General features: G+C 42.1%; 1 protein-coding gene across 1 annotated transcript; it reads right to left on the reverse strand.

The window, feature by feature from the left end:
- Positions 1-57: 57 nt before the first annotated feature.
- Positions 58-17,592, reverse strand: slc22a7b.1 (solute carrier family 22 member 7b, tandem duplicate 1). The gene is made up of 10 exons (XM_049463793.1): positions 17,001-17,592; positions 14,857-14,960; positions 13,574-13,728; positions 12,878-13,046; positions 12,672-12,795; positions 11,298-11,404; positions 10,984-11,198; positions 8,668-8,776; positions 6,685-6,891; positions 58-318 (listed from the first exon to the last, which is right to left on the reverse strand). Exons 1-10 carry the CDS (start codon positions 17,379-17,381, stop codon positions 231-233), a joined length of 1,659 nt encoding a protein of 552 aa, XP_049319750.1. The 5' UTR covers positions 17,382-17,592; the 3' UTR covers positions 58-230.
- Between the last annotated feature and the right edge of the window lie 352 nt (positions 17,593-17,944).

Genomic DNA, 17,944 nt, shown 5'->3' on the forward strand with positions numbered 1-17,944 from the left:
ATTTCTTCATGTGTATTGCGGCAGTGATTCAGCAGGAGCAATGAGTAAACAACAAACTAAACAGATTAGTGTTTATTTAGAAGAAATTACACATTTAGAGAACGCTTCAGAATAGTACGTTCAGTGAGCGGAGATTTAAATCACTACTGCTAGTATTAAGTGTCCTGTTACATGATTACAAAATGTTGAAATTTCAATAACATATTACATTCAGTTCAGAGATTTTCTCATTATTTTATTGTCATTGCGTCTGATCCTAAGGGAGCAGCGTCCTCTTGCAGTTCTCTCAGATGATCTGGAATGCAGATGGATCTTTTCCTTAGAGAAAAAAAAAATAAAATATGAGATTCAACTAATGTGCTGTCTGCAATGCAACAGAGTAAAAGATCATCTATAAAATAAATGGTTCATATTGAATCACATTGTAACATGAGTGGTGCCTAGTAGTGGTTTGGGGTGCTTGTCCTACCCCTAGGATATCTATAGCTCCCCCATACCCCCCCCCCAAAAAAAACATTTTCACACAATTATCTGAACTTTCTACTTCTAACATTTAAAAAAAAAAACAGCTCCTATTTCATTTCAGCTTGTTTTTTTATTCTGGCTTCTCATGATTTAAAGATGATTTAAAGAGTGAATCTGATTGTGGTTGGATGAGAAATTGTTACACAAGTGAGGGGATGGACGTAAGTGCAGAATAATTATTTTATTAAACAAACTAAAACAAACTAACAAACAAACAAAATAAACCAAAGTTTCACTGAATATAATCAGAAAATAAACACGGGTAAACGCAAGACAAAAATACAAGACTGAAATAACTAAAATAACAAAGATGAGAATAAAGTATAAATCAAGACTAAGAAACCAGTAACTCTAGAAACAAAAACCAACCTGACAGACACACAGCAAGGAATCACACAAACCTGATCACAGACAGCAAACGAACTAACAAAAGACTAGACAAAGAAGGCTTGAAACAAAGGGGCTTATATACACATGGAGGGAACAGGAAACTGGAAACACCTGAGGATCAATCAAGAGGGGGCGGGGTTACAAATCACTAATGACAGGGTGGGGCTAGGGCGGAGACAGGACCAAAACACAACAGTAGCACATGGCTGGGAAACATGACAGGAAAACAGAGGGGCAGGAGCACAATAGACCAGGAGAGGGAGACACAACGAGACAGACACGGGCTAAACTGTGACATTACCCCCCCTCAACGGCGCCACTACCAGAGGCGCCGAGAGAGAGGGAACAAAAAAACAAGACAAGGCTAGACAAGACCAGAGAAAGAACACAGGGGCAGGAACTGAGACAGGAGACTAGACAGGAGAAACATACTGGGACTGGCATGGAGACTGGGGAGGCGGAAAAAACAGAGACTGGACAGGGGACGAGAACTGAGACTGGACAGAGGGCTGTACATTGGGCAGGGATGCAGAAAGGGCAGGGGACATGAACAAAGACTGGACAGGGGACGGAGACTGGACGAAAGACTGGACAGGGGACGGAGACTGGACGAAAGACTGGACAGGGGACGGAGACTGGACGAAAGACTGGACAGGGGATGGAGACTGGACAGGGGACCGAGACTGGACGAAAGACTGGACACCGGGCTTAGACTGGACAGGGGACACAGACTGGACAAAGGGCTGAGACTGGGCAGAGGACAAGGCCTGGACAAAAGACTGGACACAGGGCTTAGACTGGACAGGGGACACAGACTGGACAAAGGGCTGAGACTGGACAGAGGAGTGGACAGTAGACTGGACAGAGGGCTGGACACTACACAGGGACGGAGACTGGATAGGGGGTTGAAACACAGACTGGACAGTGGCCGGGAACTGGGACTGGACAAAACTGGGCAGGGGAACTGGGACAAATACACTTACTGGGACTGACACGAATATGGTGATAGGGACGGGAATAGAAAAACCACCGGGGACAGGAACGGGAACAAACACAGACACGGGGACTAGGACAGGGAGAGACATGGGTACAAATACACACATAGACTGGTGCCCAGGACTGGTAAAGTTCAAAGTCTGTGGACCCAGCCTGGGCAGAGTTCGAGGGGCTGTAGCAGGAGATCTTGGAGCAGGTCTGGAAGCACACGACCTGGGGGTGTGCTTATTTCTGGGAGCAGGCACAGGGGCGGCCGGAGCCGCGGGCACAGGGTCAGAGGCGGCCGGAGCCGCGGGCACAGGGTCAGAGGCGGCCGGAGCCGCGGGCACAGGGTCAGAGGCGGCCGGAGCCGCGGGCACAGGGTCAGAGGCGGCCGGAGCCGCGGGCACAGGGTCAGAGGCGGCCGGAGCCGCGGGCACAGGGTCAGAGGCGGCCGGAGCCGCGGGCACAGGGTCAGAGGCGGCCGGAGCCGCGGGCACAGGGTCAGAGGCGGCCGGAGCCGCGGGCACAGGGTCAGGAGCAGTGGGTACCACGTGGGCGGCAGGCACTGCTGGTGCTGGAGCTGAGGCTGGAGCAGCGGGAGCTGCTGGCGCTGGAGCTGAAGCAGCGGGAGCTGCTGGCGCTGGAGCTGAAGCAGCGGGAGCTGCTGGCGCTGGAGCTGGAGCTGGGGCAGCAGGTGCTGGAGCTGGAGCTGGGGCAGCAGGTGCTGGAGCTGGAGCTGGGGCAGCAGGTGCTGGAGCTGAGGCTGAGGCAGCAGTTGCTGGAGCTGAGGCTGAGGCAGCAGGTGCTGGAGCTGAGGCTGAGGCAGCAGGTGCTGGAGCTGAGGCTGAGGCAGCAGGTGCTGGAGCTGAGGCTGAGGCAGCAGGTGCTGGAGCTGAGGCTGAGGCAGCAGGTGCTGGAGCTGAGGCTGAGGCAGCAGGTGCTGGAGCTGAGGCTGAGGCAGCAGGTGCTGGAGCTGAGGCTGAGGCAGCAGGTGCTGGAGCTGAGGCTGAGGCAGCAGGTGCTGGAGCTGAGGCTGAGGCAGCAGGTGCTGGAGCTGAGGCTGAGGCAGCAGGTGCTGGAGCTGAGGCTGAGGCAGCAGGTGCTGGAGCTGAGGCTGAGGCAGCAGGTGCTGGAGCTGAGGCTGGAGCAGCGGGAGCTGCTGGAGCTGTGGCTGGAGCAGCGGGAGCTGCTGGAGCTGTGGCTGGAGCAGCGGGAGGAGCTGGAGCTGTGGCTGTAGCAGCGGGAGTTGTTGGTGCTGGAGCTGTAGCAGCGGGAGCTGCTGGAGCTGAGGCTGGAGCAACGGGAGCTGCTGGTGCTGGAGCTTGAGCAGGCGCGGCGGGTGCAGCTTGGGCAGGCGCGGCGGGTGCAGCTTGGGCAGGCGCGGCGGGTGCAGCTTGGGCAGGCGCGGCGGGTGCAGCTTGGGCAGGCGCGGCGGGTGCAGCTTGGGCAGGCGCGGCGGGTGCAGCTTGGGCAGGCGCGGCGGGTGCAGCTTGGGCAGGCGCGGCGGGTGCAGCTTGGGCAGGCGCGGCGGGTGCAGCTTGGGCAGGCGCGGCGGGTGCAGCTTGGGCAGGCGCGGCGGGTGCAGCTTGGGCAGGCGCGGCGGGTGCAGCTTGGGCAGGCGCGGCGGGTGCAGCTTGGGCAGGCGCGGCGGGTGCAGCTTGGGCAGGCGCGGCGGGTGCAGCTTGGGCAGGCGCGGCGGGTGCAGCTTGGGCAGGCGCTGCGGGTGCAGCTTGGGCAGGCGCGGCGGGTGCAGCTTGGGCAGGCGCGGAAGCAGAGGCGGCGGGTGCTGCTGGAGCTGGGGAGGATGGACCACGCACTTGGGAAGCCTGGAACAGGTATTCATCCAGTTCAAGCAGTCTTTCGAAGGTCCAGTACTCCTCCCCCAAACCCTGCCCACCTCTGCGAAGATATTCTGCTACGTCCATATTTTTAGGTCTAGTCTTATGTTACACAAGTGAGGGGATGGACGTAAGTGCAGAATAATTATTTTATTAAACAAACTAAAACAAACTAACAAACAAACAAAATAAACCAAAGTTTCACTGAATATAATCAGAAAATAAACACGGGTAAACGCAAGACAAAAATACAAGACTGAAATAACTAAAATAACAAAGATGAGAATAAAGTATAAATCAAGACTAAGAAACCAGTAACTCTAGAAACAAAAACCAACCTGACAGACACACAGCAAGGAATCACACAAACCTGATCACAGACAGCAAACGAACTAACAAAAGACTAGACAAAGAAGGCTTGAAACAAAGGGGCTTATATACACATGGAGGGAACAGGAAACTGGAAACACCTGAGGATCAATCAAGAGGGGGCGGGGTTACAAATCACTAATGACAGGGTGGGGCTAGGGCGGAGACAGGACCAAAACACAACAGTAGCACATGGCTGGGAAACATGACAGGAAAACAGAGGGGCAGGAGCACAATAGACCAGGAGAGGGAGACACAACGAGACAGACACGGGCTAAACTGTGACAGAAATGTAAACATACATCAATTTTAAAAACCCTATTGGTTTATACCTGATCCATCACACCTGCACTCGTCACCCCCCCCCACACACACACACACACACACTCCTGCAAGAACATAGCAGATGTATGCAGCCTAGTATGAAGATGATTCGTGCAGAGACTCAAGAGAACCCGAGCCAAACGTACAACTGATCTTCTTTAATATATTTACATTCTACTAAAATATATTCACTTTAAATAAGCATATATGCAGCTGAAAGACTAAATAGTGGCCTAGTGCATCCCAAACTTTTCAATGTTAACATTTTTAAATAACATTATAGTCATTATGGCTTTTAGATAAATGTTTTTTGGGGGGCTGGGTTGGTGCACTATAGAACACTGTGTTGCGGTCTAAGCTTTTGTCCTTAATGGCATTTTTTTCATCTTACATTACATTTATTTTTATACTTTAAGTAGTTTTAAAACCAGTACTTTTACACTTTTACTCTTGAGTAAAAGCTTGAGTTGATACTTGAGTCTTAAAACTTTATGTCCTGCTTAGTGGTGGGAAAGGCCTTTTAGTCCTACGATATATTGTGTTATTTTGATTTTATTATTATTTTTTTAAATAAATAAATAATCACGACTTAATCTTAATCAATATTTAGCATGATTAATATGTTATCTAATTTTATGTTATGATAAAATAAAATCATATGTGATGTGTCTTATGCTACGAGTCGCTTGTGTCGCCCCGTGTTTGTCGCTTGTGGGCGTGTCAAGCTCAACGTGTGCGTGTATCATGGTCCAGCCTCCGACAAGTAAAAAAGGCACAAAAAAGGAATTGCTTGGCTACTTTATTCTCCAGCTATAACTCACAAACTTGCTAGACTCTTGTCTGTTTCTGCGCTGAAAACGCAGCCACAGATCGACGTGGGCCCACCCCGTTCAACAGAATGAACAAGGAAAAATAAATAGAAATTCAGAGAGCAGAAGCTTGTGGACCTCGGACCACCTTGTATGTGATAGGTCCAAAGAAAAGCTAGAAGCCAATAAGGTTAGAATGTCGCTTCACCGCGTCATAATTCTGCATTAAGTTGAGAAAAATTCAGCTCCATGTCGCTTGTCGCTCTGTCTCTTTGGCGCTTTTCGCCTCTCGCGTGTCGTGGCAACAAATCGCGCCCTGCCATAGGAAATTAATGGCTTTCCAGTGTGAATGCAGGGTTACTTGGGCCTCTTTTTGGAGTTGGTACAAAAACTGTATATTTAATCAGTATTTTGTGGACTATCTAAGATATGTGTGTGAGCGTCACAAAGGCTGACGATGCATTTTAACATTGGACAGAAACCTATGGTGCCTGTTTTAAGATTAGAACAGCCTAATCGAGGCTCAATAAATTGAGACCAGTCATCATCTTATGTCAGGGCAACCTCAAAGATATACATTACTCACTCGGGATTGGTGGAACAGCAGGTGATGAGGTTTGTTAATTGAGGCATAAAGACTTGGCCAGAACAGACCGGAGTTTAGACTGGGGGAGGCTGAGATATGATAGCTGAGAGCTTCAAAAAGCTCTTAGATCAGTATGAGCCTTGGTAACTCTGACTTGGAGGAGTGGATAGCTTTCTGAGCAAAGATGTTGAGTTATCTTGCATTGTCAGAACTCCAAGCCTTACTGCTTGGATATTATATTTTCTTAAAACTCATCGCATCTCATCTCATTGTCAACCGCTTTATCCGTAAAGGGTCGCAGGGGGGGGTGGGGCTGGAGCCTATCCCAGCAGGCATCGGGCGGAAGGCAGGATACACCCTGGACAGGCCGCCAATCCATCGCAGGGCAGACAGACACAGACAGACACACAGACACATTCACTCACACCTAAGGGGCAATTTCAATCAAGTTCCAATTAGCCTGAACGTGCCGTCTTTGGACTGTGGGGGGAAACCGGAGAACCCGGAGGAAACCCACGCAGACACGGGGAGAACGTGCAAACTCCACACAGAAAGACCCGGGTCGCCCCAGCCGGGAATCGAACCCAGGCCGTCTTGCTGTGAGGCGGAAGTGCTACCCACTGCGCCACCGTGCCGCCCTTTCTTAAAACTTTTTCTTTAAAAAATTAGATTTTTTATTATCCATTGCATTCCAAAAACCCTGTTTTGTCCAGAAGATACTTTGAATAAACTGATATACAGATATTTTTACAACATACAACATAATTCAGGATCTCATTGACTATATCTTTCAGTCTTTTTTTCAAGAGTTAAAACTTGTTGAAAGCATCCATATGATTTTAATAAATCTACAACACAAGTTCACCTTGTCTGCTCAACGTCCTCGATGGTTTCTGGCAGGCGGACGTTGTGGGTCTCAGGGAGGAGCAGCGCGAGGAGGCCCGCTAGGATGGCTACAGAACAGAACAGGACCTGCGGCAGAGGGGTCCACGTCTCTTGAAGGAGGCTCACCAGCGGTGCCACAGACACGCCCACACGGGCCAGACAAGAGCAAAAGCCCAGCCCGTTCTGCCTGTGAACACAACACACAAACACTTTAGACATATTAGAATATGCTAATTATACCTGACATCAGGGTGTCTGTGTGTCTGCAGCTAACATCTTATACAGTACTGACTGTAACTGAATTAATTGAAGCTAACATAATTTAAATACTACAGCAGTTTGTGACCACTTAAGCCAAGTCTAAGATTAAGTCAAACTAAAGCAAAAGATCAAATTTTGGCACATTTTTTAGTAAGGTGAATTGATTAAATTATCCTGACTGATTGAGATGCCTTGATTTGTGTACTGGTTGTGTCTTTCTCCCCCTTTTAGTCATTATCAGCATGTACCATATTTTTGTACATTAAGGCACACTGGATTAAATGGCACACTATCAATATACATATATTTTTTGGGTCTATTTTTATACATAAGGTGCACCGGATTAAATGGCGCATTGTGCGACACTAGTAAGGAACAGTGTCGCCATGTTTTCCTTATAGCTGTTAAATGTTGCCAGAAGCCAATAGGACAAATGATAAAACTATTCCAGGTGACTCTCCCTCATGAAGACACTGAGATTAAAATACCAAGAGTGTGCAGATCTGTCTTCAAAGATATATGTACTACTTAGAAGAATCTAAAGTATAAAATATATTCTAGTTTGTTTAACACGGTTTTGTTTACAGAATAATTCAGCATATGTTCCTGTATAGCTTTAATATAGTCTTCAATAGGGGTGGGCAATATTATATGGTTTACAATATATCGTGACACAGAAATATCATGATATTAAAAATCCATATTGTGAAAATAGGGATGGTTTGTATTAAAAGTAGTCCATTATTTACTGTGAAGCTTTAAGTGTATTTATTGTATAATTGTTTTAGCTTATATGCATGAAAATATTCAATAAACTAAGCCAAAAGATCAAATTTTGGCACATTTTTTTTGTAAGGTGAATTGATTCAATTATCCTGACTGATTGAAATGCCTTGATTTGCAAGCTTGATGAGTACAACACTTTTCCTACTGGCTCCTGTGACCCTCTATTTGTGTACTGGTTGTGTCTTTCTCCCCCTTTTAGTCATTATCAGCATGTACCATATTTTGTTCAATAAGGTGCACCGGACTAAATGGCGCATTGTGCGACACTAGTAAGGAACAGTGTTTCCATGTTTTCCTTATAGCTGTTAAATGTTGCCAGAAGCCAATAGGACAAATGTACTTTTTGTGTTTGTTTGTTTTTTTATCTAGTAAAAGTGTGGATTTTACTCTGAGAGAGATTCTTCATTCAGTTGCTTACGCCTTTATTTGGTGTAAATGTTACAATATTGACTTGTGTTATATTTACTAACCTAATGAAAACTTTAAATTGGCATAACACTTCTTATTAAATTACACAAAATTTGTCTGTTGGCTCCTGGCATGTTCTGATTACCCCTTTTTTACTTAAAGAAGGATTTAAATCATATTTTATTTAATTTATTTTACAACGTATGATTTATAGGCTATTGGCTGGGAGGTGGAAGAGATTAAAGCTATGCTAATGTCTATTTTTTTAATGTCCTCACCTTCCTTATCTAAAACTAAGCATGACGACGACAAAAAAAATCAATGGAAGATATTCCTAAAAACTCTCAGTACATTGCTAACCACTCATGACACAGCAATCCTCACAACCCACAAGACAATAATTACAACACCAAGAAAGCACTGAAACTGAGACATCCTGACACTGTTTATCTATGTTGTGGTAATTATTACCGTAGTGTGGAAGAGAACTCAGTGACTGACGGCTCACCGTATGACTGTAGGGTAGAGTTCAGTAGTGTAAAGAAACACTGACGTAAAAGAGGCTTCGGAAAAGCCTTTCCCCAGCACTGCTACTGCTGTACGAGGAAGCCAGTTCACTGAAAACAATCACAGAAACTAGTAAATGTGAAAATCAAACGTTTTACATTGTGTGCATGCCTTGACCAACACAAATAAACCAATAAATCAGTCTGGAATAAATACATAAGATACACTGCAATTTTTTTTTTCTGGCAGCAGTGATTATTTTGTTATCAGCAGAAATACACAGAAAATTTAAAAGTATTAAATTAACTTTAAATTAACTCTAAAGTGTTGAATTTTACACCGTCCCAGATTACATACGGTCCCACCCACTACATAAGTTACTATTTTACAATTCATTCAACACAAATTACAGTTAATACAATAATAACAAAACATTTCCCAGTCCTCATTTGTATATCACAATATATCACATAAATATGTCGGCCATAATAACAAAGATCTCACAATGCAATTAAAAAAAAAGTGATTTTGCAATACTTGAAATTCAGTACCTGTTTGAAAAGACCTTCTCATTCAGTGTTTTTTGTCTTTTTTTCTTGGTTTATTTATTTTTTTACACTGTAGACTAATATTAAAGACATTAAAACAATTGAGGGACACATATTGAGGGGATTTTGTAAACAGTAAAAAAGTATTTGCCCTCCACATTAATCCCCTGATCTAAACCTGATGAACTGAGATGGTGATTTGAGGTGATTTAACTGGGATGAGCTGGAGCTTCACAGCATGAAGGAAAAACAGTAACTATTGTTCAGCACCTCCAGGAACTCCTTCCGTCAAGACGCTGAGAAAACTATTCCAGGTGACTCTCCCTCATGAAGACACTGAGATTAAAATACCAAGAGTCTGCAGATCTGTCCTTAAAGATGAATGTGCTACTTAGAAAAAATCTAAAGTATAAAATATATTCTGGTTTGTTTAACAAGTTTTGTTTACAAAATAATTCAGCTTATGTTCCTGTATAGCTTTAATATAGTCTTCAATAGGGGTGGGCAATATTATATCGTATACAATATATCGTGACACAGAAATATCATGATATTAAAAATCCATATCGTGATAATGGGGATGGTTTGTCTTAAAAGTAGTAAATTATTTACTGTGAAGCTTTAAGTGTATTTATTGTATATTTGTTTTAGTTTATAGTTTATATGCATGAAAATATTCTGCAATAGTTTTGCTGCATTCTATTATTTTATGCTATATTATTTATTTTGACACATTATGATTATACTGTTATACTATTATACTATATTCCTGAAATGAATAAATTATTTTTCTGTTTTCCTATATTGCCAAGTATATCATTATCGCAAAAATACCCTGAAATATTGTGATATTATTTTAGAGCCATATCGCCCACCCCTAGTCTTCAATATTAAATTTACAAAAAAAAAAAAAATCATAAAACAAATGAAAACACATTGAAGGAGAAAAGGTGTGTCCAAACTTTTAAAGGGTACTGTATGTTAACACTCATCAGTTTTAACACATTTTTACTCTACACAAAAGTTTTCATTCAATTAACACTCAGTGCTTTTATTTTGATCAATTTTAGACTGTGTTCATTTTAATTCCCTTTTATATTATAGCATTTGTTGAATTATTTTGTTAGCTTTTCCAGAACTATAAATACCATGAGTACCATATTTTTTGCACTATAAGGCGCACTCAAAATCCTTTAGCATTAGCAGTATTAGCAGTATTAGCATTAGCTGATTCCCCCAACGCTATTCCCCCATTCAGAGGTGAGTATTAGCGGCCTGTATCCTGCTGCTAACCCTGGCTAGCACTGCTGGAGCGCTTAGCTGCTAATCTTAATGCTCCAGCTTTAGTAGAAATCTGGAAATCTAAGTTTACTGTAAATGAATGGCAGCACTTTACTCACCAAAATAAACAGTTTTCAGAAGAGAAATCTGTGTAGATCAACATCCAGCACTCGTTTGACTTGCAGTTACAGTTTTATTTACTTAGCTTAGCTTAGCTTTACAGGCCTTGCTTCGTGCTGAATTAGAAGGAAAACATGGAGACACCCCTGTTCCTCACCAGAGTTGCATAAAATGCACCTTATAATCCGGTGTGCTTTATGTATAAAAATAGACCAGGAAATAGACGTTCATTGACAAATTTGTATTGTATTTTTAGATTTAGATTTACTAATTCTAGACAAATAACCCCAATTCTGTGGATTGTTTAACACTGTAATCTCTGAGGGTTTAAACAAAACATGAAAGCATAATAGTAATCTGCTCCTTACCTTTCGGGATTATAATGGTGATGGCGATACACACCCCCGTCAAGATCAGCGTGCCCACCTGACTGTACCTGCGGCCCAGCTTCTGCAGACTCAGGTAGATCAGCAGCTTTGCCGGCAGCTCTATGGTACCATAGATGAACTGGGTCAGGTAGAGGTTTAGGCCGAACCCATCCACGTTTAAACTGATACCGTAGTAGGTGAATGCTACGCCAAACCTGCAGATCCAGACGATGTAACAGACTAAATACTCAGATAAGGATTAAAATACCCTGCAGATTCTATTGGATCATTCAGCTATGAAGCTCTGCACATACCAAGTGATGCCGGTCACCACAGCCAGTTTCCTGAGTTTAGGAGTTCTCAGTAAATCCAGATATGTGTACTTCCTGTCTCCTTCTGAGACAATTACAGTGGCGAGGGTCTGAAACACAGAGGTGTCAAGTAAAAAGTATAAATACTTTACTACCTTACTAAGTTAGACATTTTGTTACCTTACTGGAGTTATTATTTTTCAGAGACTTTTTATTTCTACTCCTTACAAATTTCACCCAATTATCTGAACTTTCTATTCCTTACATTTAAAAATAACATTTTTTTTCCAGTTTGTTTTCATTCTGGCCTCTCTAGATAAATTTCTCCATCCAGATAAAGTGAATCTGATTATGGTTAATTGAGCAGTATAAACATATACCATTCCGACACCCTATTGGTTTATATGCGATCCATCACACCTGGTTAACTGTAAAATCAGTTAAATCATCAAAAAAACAGCAGCAACTGTCTCATAGTTCTTACAAGATGCACACTGGTTGTGATTTATATGAAAAATGGAAATAGAACCCATAACAAGTGTAACAAGTTGATCTGGTGTGGAGCAGTATAGTGCCAGTAAAGTTGTATACAGTCTATAGTCTTTGGGCCACATGGCACTAAAAACCCCGGGTTCAGGTTTGAATCCCGGTCATGCAGCTCGCCATCAGCCGCCAGTGCCCTGAGAGAGCACAATTGTCCTTGCTCTCTCTCTGGGGGTCGGTAGATGGCGCTCTCCCCACATCACTACAAAGGGTGATGTCAGTCAAGACTAGGCGTCTGTGAGCTGATGTATCAAAATCGAGTCACACTGTGATGCTACTCGGCAGCAGCTCTTCGAAAAAGAGGCGACAGCTGACTTCACATGTGTCGGAGGAGGCATGTGCTAGTCTTTACTCTCCTGGTGTTGGTAGTGCTAGTGATAGTACAGCTGAGCAGCTGAGTGGGTGGGATAATCAGTATAGCTGGGGAAGTTGGGGAAAAAAGCAGGATAAAACTTATAAAAACTTATTAAAAAAATGATGAGAAATTTGTTTGTTTGACTCTATTCACAATATGATACCCTGCTTAAAGTGAATGCAAACTTTTACTTAAAATTTTATTTCTATAAGTTGTTTTTTGACAACCAGCATTTCACCACACGAGTTTTTTTTAATGCAGCCATTAAAAAAATATATGTTACAGTAAATTATACATTGGCACTTTTAAATAACTGTAACATGCTGAAATACAGTGAAATACTGTTAAAATGAATTACAGAAGATGCATGGTAAAATAATTGTGAAATGTGTCAATACTAATGTAACTGTAATTTTACAGTTTTTTTTCTGTGTCCAACCTGAGCGAGTATTTTTATCTTTTAGTTAATAGCACTTTACCTGGGGCTTGATGTTTTGCAGACTTTTCTCTCTGTGATTGGCTGAGGCGCACTTAGAGAGATAGTAATGAGCCTCTTCCAATCTGCCATTGGCTATCAGCCACCTTGCTGACTCTGGAATCCAGCTAAAGAGAAAAGTTTACATTTCCAACTATTTCTGAATTTAAAAAAATGATAATAATACATAAAGAGAACTGTTCATCTTACCGCCAAACGATTATAGCCAAAAAAAGGGGGGAGGTTACTGTGACAACCAAGAACCTCCATTCATTGACAAGGTAAGCTATACCCGGCAGTATCATGGTGGAGGTGGACCAATCGAGACTGATCATCACTCCTATGATCGTCCTGTGCTTGATGTCCGACCACTCCACGCCTGCAGCGATAAGAGAGCAAGTATATAGATTTATTTATTAGTGACAAATGACACTAATTACCCGGCAGATGTGTTATTGTTATTTTACATATTTTATATTTTGCATCTACTGTAAATTATATGATTATATTATATATTATATTATATATATTATATTATATTATATTATATATTTACTGACCATATTTTGACCATAACAAGGTAAACAATTAAAATTGAATTAATCCAATTAATAAGACAATATTGATTGTCATTTTCATTTCATTTCATGATTCGTTTATAAAAACAATGAAAATACAAAAATACAGATATAAATTGAGGCAAAATTGCAAATTAAAATGGTTTAGAGTGAATCAGAGACAAGTAAACAAAACATAAAAATAGCCCTATAAAAAATGCTAATTAGGAGAGATTATTCCAGGCTAAAAGCAGGCCATTTTATATTTTAGTGCAATTTTAGTACAGTGGAATCAGGAATACCAGTGACTAAAGCCTTAAAGGATGGTAATCTACAATCATCCACTCACAGAGGACAATGGAGATAATACTAATGCCGGTGATTCCCATTCCTGTGAAGAATCTCATAACAGCAAACATGATGTAGGAGGTGGAGAAGGCGCTGACAACAGAGAAGAACGCGGCTGAGATAAAGGACACCATCAGCATGGGCTTCCTGCCAAATCTGTAGAAGACAAAGCATTGAAGAATAAAAAGTTCATTAGTATAAAGCAGGGGTTTCCAAACTATGGAGGTATTTTAGAAAGAGAATGAAAGTTGGCCCGCTGTTAAGCAGGTTTTTATAATGTGAGATTCAAAGTTTGAACTAGGTGTCAAAAAACGGGCCAAAGAGTCTAAAAGCGGAGAGGGTGCGCATTTCTAGTGCAGAAAAACGGGCCAAAGAGTCTAAAAGTGGAAAGAGTGCGCATTTCTAGCGCAGAAAAACGGGGCAAAGAGTCTAAAAGCGGAGAGGGTGCGCATTTCTAGCGCAGAAAATCAGGCCAAAGAGTCTAAAAGCGGAGAGGGTGCGCATTTCTAGCGCAGAAAATCAGGCCAAAGAGTCTAAAAGCGGAGAGGGTGCGCATTTCTAGCGCAGAAAAACGGCCAAAGAGTCTAAAAGAGGAGAGGGTGCGCATTTCTAGCGCAGAAAAACGGGGCAAAAGAGTCTAAAAGCGGAGAGAGTGCGAATTTCTAGCGCAGAAAAACGGGGCAAAAGAGTCTAAAAGTGGAGCGAGTGCGCATTTCTAGCGCAGAAAAACGGCCAAAGAGTCTAAAAGAGGAGAGAGTGCGCATTTCTAGCGCAGAAAAACGGGCCAAAGAGTCTAAAAGCGGAGAGAGTGCGCATTTCTAGCGCAGAAAAACGGGCCAAAGAGTCTAAAAGCAGAGAGAGTGCACATTTCTAGTGCAGAAAAACGGGCCAAAGAGTCTAAAAGTTGCCGTAATTAAGGAGTTTAATATTAAGAGACATCATGAAATTAAACATCAATTTGAAAAATCTTAGTTTACACAACACTGTCAAAGATAAAGATAATAAGTCAAGTAAAATGGTGTGTAAATAAAATAATCAGGAAAAAAGTATTATTTAAAGTGGTATATTTCATTATTTGTTTTATTACAGAGTCTGTGGCCCGTGACTTCAAATATATTTCTCCTTCTGGCCCCCAACAAAAAAAGTTTGGACACCCCTGGTATAAAGTGACAGCTTAATATTGAACTGACTTAAGAGATGGCAAATTAAAATATTGTTTTAATGACATACCAGAGGCTTGATCGGGTATTGATTAATATAAAATTGAAGTACCCAGAACCTCACCTGTCACTCAGACTGCCAAATATTGCAGCTCCAACCATCACACCACTGAAGAAGATGGTGGCAGTGGCTTTATTCATGCTCTTCTTATCACAGACCAGGTTCCACTGAGAGAGAGGGGAAAGTGTTGAATGGTAAGTACATTGTAAATGGTAGCATTGCTACTTTTTTGTATATCATTAGTGAAATTTACTGATTTTACAATATTCTAATGATTTGACATGATTTGCTTTGATGTATTTTTAGTAAAGTTGTATGAAAATTTTGTATGAAAGGCATCTTTTATTAAATACACTTGTGTATTTAATAATACACTCCACCCTTTCAGGTTCTTCAGTGAGCATGTGCCAAGGAGTGGTGCGAGAGAACTTTGAGAACACATTGAAAATTTACTTTAAATTCAGAAACTCCTGGGTCTATTGGTAAATTATTCATCTCAAATGCTAATTCACACTGGGTATTTGTGTCTGCCTGCTCTGGACTCTAAACTTCACAACAAAGACACCAATTCCCAGCATGCTCTCTCACCGGACATCCTTGACTCTGCTGATCACGTGACGCTAAGGTGTTCCTGCTCCCTGAGCTTCTGATTGCACACACCTGAACTGTCTTGTATATATACCACCCTGTTTCTGTTGTTCCCTCGATGGGAATTAAATCTAGTTTTCTAACTCTTCTACTAAGCGTTTCTTTTGTTCATTTGCAATTGTTACCCAGTTTTATACTTTTTGCCTTGTCCTTTCCATCATTTGTTTATCATTTCTGAATCTATTTTTTTTTGTTAAGACTACTCTTTTTGCTTAGCCCTTTACCTGTTGAATTCACTGTGTATGACCATTTTGCCTGCTGTCTTTCTGGTATGTTGTTTACGATTGCTGCCATTTTGTTGCTGACCATGCCTGTCTCTGATTATCTGTCTCTGAAAGTCCTATCCCTTTATTAATAAACATTGTGTTTGGTATCCACGTGTGTCTGTCGTGTATCTGACCAGCGTGACAGTATTAGAGGACTGCACGGGACTGCTTTTTTAAAACCGCTCCTGCCCACTCCGACTTGTTTTAGTCCCATTACTGCCATCTTCAGCCAAAAATCACCTGCCACATACACTTTTTTGACGGTCCCGCCTGCAGTCCTAACATTAAATAAATGGAATGTAGTGCTTGAAATGTATTTTTGTATTTATTAAAACAGCAATATAGCACTGGATTGCACTGTCCCATTTCTTACCACAGTCTAAATACTCACTTTATATTTGAGTAAAGTTTACCCCACTATGTGAGAAAATATTAGCTTCATTGAACATCATAGACACAAATAAAAAAATGAAAAACTTTATTTGAATATTTGAATATTTTTACAAATATCTCCCCTATTGGTTCTGGGCATCACTTGTGTGTTTAATGGGTGTGTCTCCCACCTATAACTCACTACAATTCTGAATGGGTCACTCTCAGCAGCTCAGTGAACTACAGTAGTGTACTAAATATTCCACAGCCAACTGTCAGTGATATTATAACACATATAGGAATAAGATGGGAAAAAGATGGGAATAACACGCCATGTAAAATGACAGAGCAGGTTCAGCAGAAGAGGGCAGGCGAGACATGTTCTCTGGAGTGACAAATCCTGCTTCTGTGTCTGGTAATATGATTGGTTAGTCTAAAAGTGTCAGTTGCCAGGAATATGGGATATGTCTGAAAGCATTGGGTCAAGTGTAAAGTTAGGTGGAGGGGGGATTATGGCGTGGGCTTGTCTTTCAGGAGCTGGACTTGGAACTCCTAATGCTTAAGCATACCAAGAACCCAACATCAGTGTCTGATCTCACAAATGTGCTTTCCACAAACACACTCCTAAACCTTGAGGAAAGCCTTCCCAGAAGAGTCAAAACTGTTATAGCTGCAGAGGGTGTACTGACATCATATTAAACCCCTATGGATTATGAATGGGATATCACTAAGATTCATATGCGTGAGAAGGCTTCAAATTTATTTTGGCAATATAGTGTGTATTAGGATAGTTTTAAACTCTTTTTTTTTGTGTGTATGTGTATCCAAATTAACATGGAACTGAATGTGTGTACACTGTATGGATAGAGCCCAAGTTGACATGGAGGCAAATGACTAATGGAAAAAAAACCAACATTTTACCTCACTAGCCAAGGTTGATTTAAAAGTGCTGTTGTCATACACCCATCCATTTTGGCATTGAACCACAGGAAGCTCTGTAGAGTTTGACGAGTTGGTTAGCAGGTGGAATTGAGGTTCTGAGAACATGTGACAAGAAGAAAAGCTTCCATCTTCATGTTGAGGAATGCTGACAGTCAGTCTCTGCTCCTGAGAAAGAGTTTCAAAAACTCCAGAAGTGTCCAGAGAGCTGAAATCACAGTGGTGGTCTGGGATGGCGGCGATGAAGTTATTCAGCAGGAAATGAAAAGGCAGGCTGACCCGTGGAATCACCAGCATGAGAATGATCCCGATTTGAAAGGGTCCAAATCCCCCAACCTCGGCCAGCAGGTTTTCAAACTTCATCCTGGTTTTTGCAGAATGAAGAATCAATTTTATCTAGCTTTATTTCCAAGTGTAAAGGAAAAATAATGAAGGGAAAGGTCTGACTACACTCCAAATCACTTTTTTGTAAATAAATGTGGTGCAAGCAGGATGATTCTGAGGGTGAAGCGGACCAGTCTACTTCTATGTCTGCTTATTCGTCACTCATTCAAGCCTTTGTCTAATGTTCATTAACAACCCATACGCATTTACAGCACAATTTGGCCAGGCCAGAGGATGTACTGTTATGGATGCATGTGCTGCTGTCGAAGGGACTTTTGAACATGAAACTGTCACAGGTTTTGTACCTTGACCCAATATAGCATGAAATTTACCAGTTAAATATATACCAAAAGTGTAGTGTTGGAAATATCTGCATGAACACCCTAACCACCAGCAGCAAATACAGCTGAATTGACAGAAGTATGGAAAATACAATAGAATGTGTGGGATAAGTCCATAAGCACCTAAAACCCCTTAACCCTTGTGTGGTGTTCGGGTCTGTGGGACCCGTTTTCATTTTTCATCAAATGATAGTAAAAAAA

Source organism: Astyanax mexicanus, chromosome 14, assembly GCF_023375975.1.
Source record: "Astyanax mexicanus isolate ESR-SI-001 chromosome 14, AstMex3_surface, whole genome shotgun sequence".
Lineage (NCBI taxonomy): Eukaryota > Metazoa > Chordata > Actinopteri > Characiformes > Acestrorhamphidae > Astyanax > Astyanax mexicanus.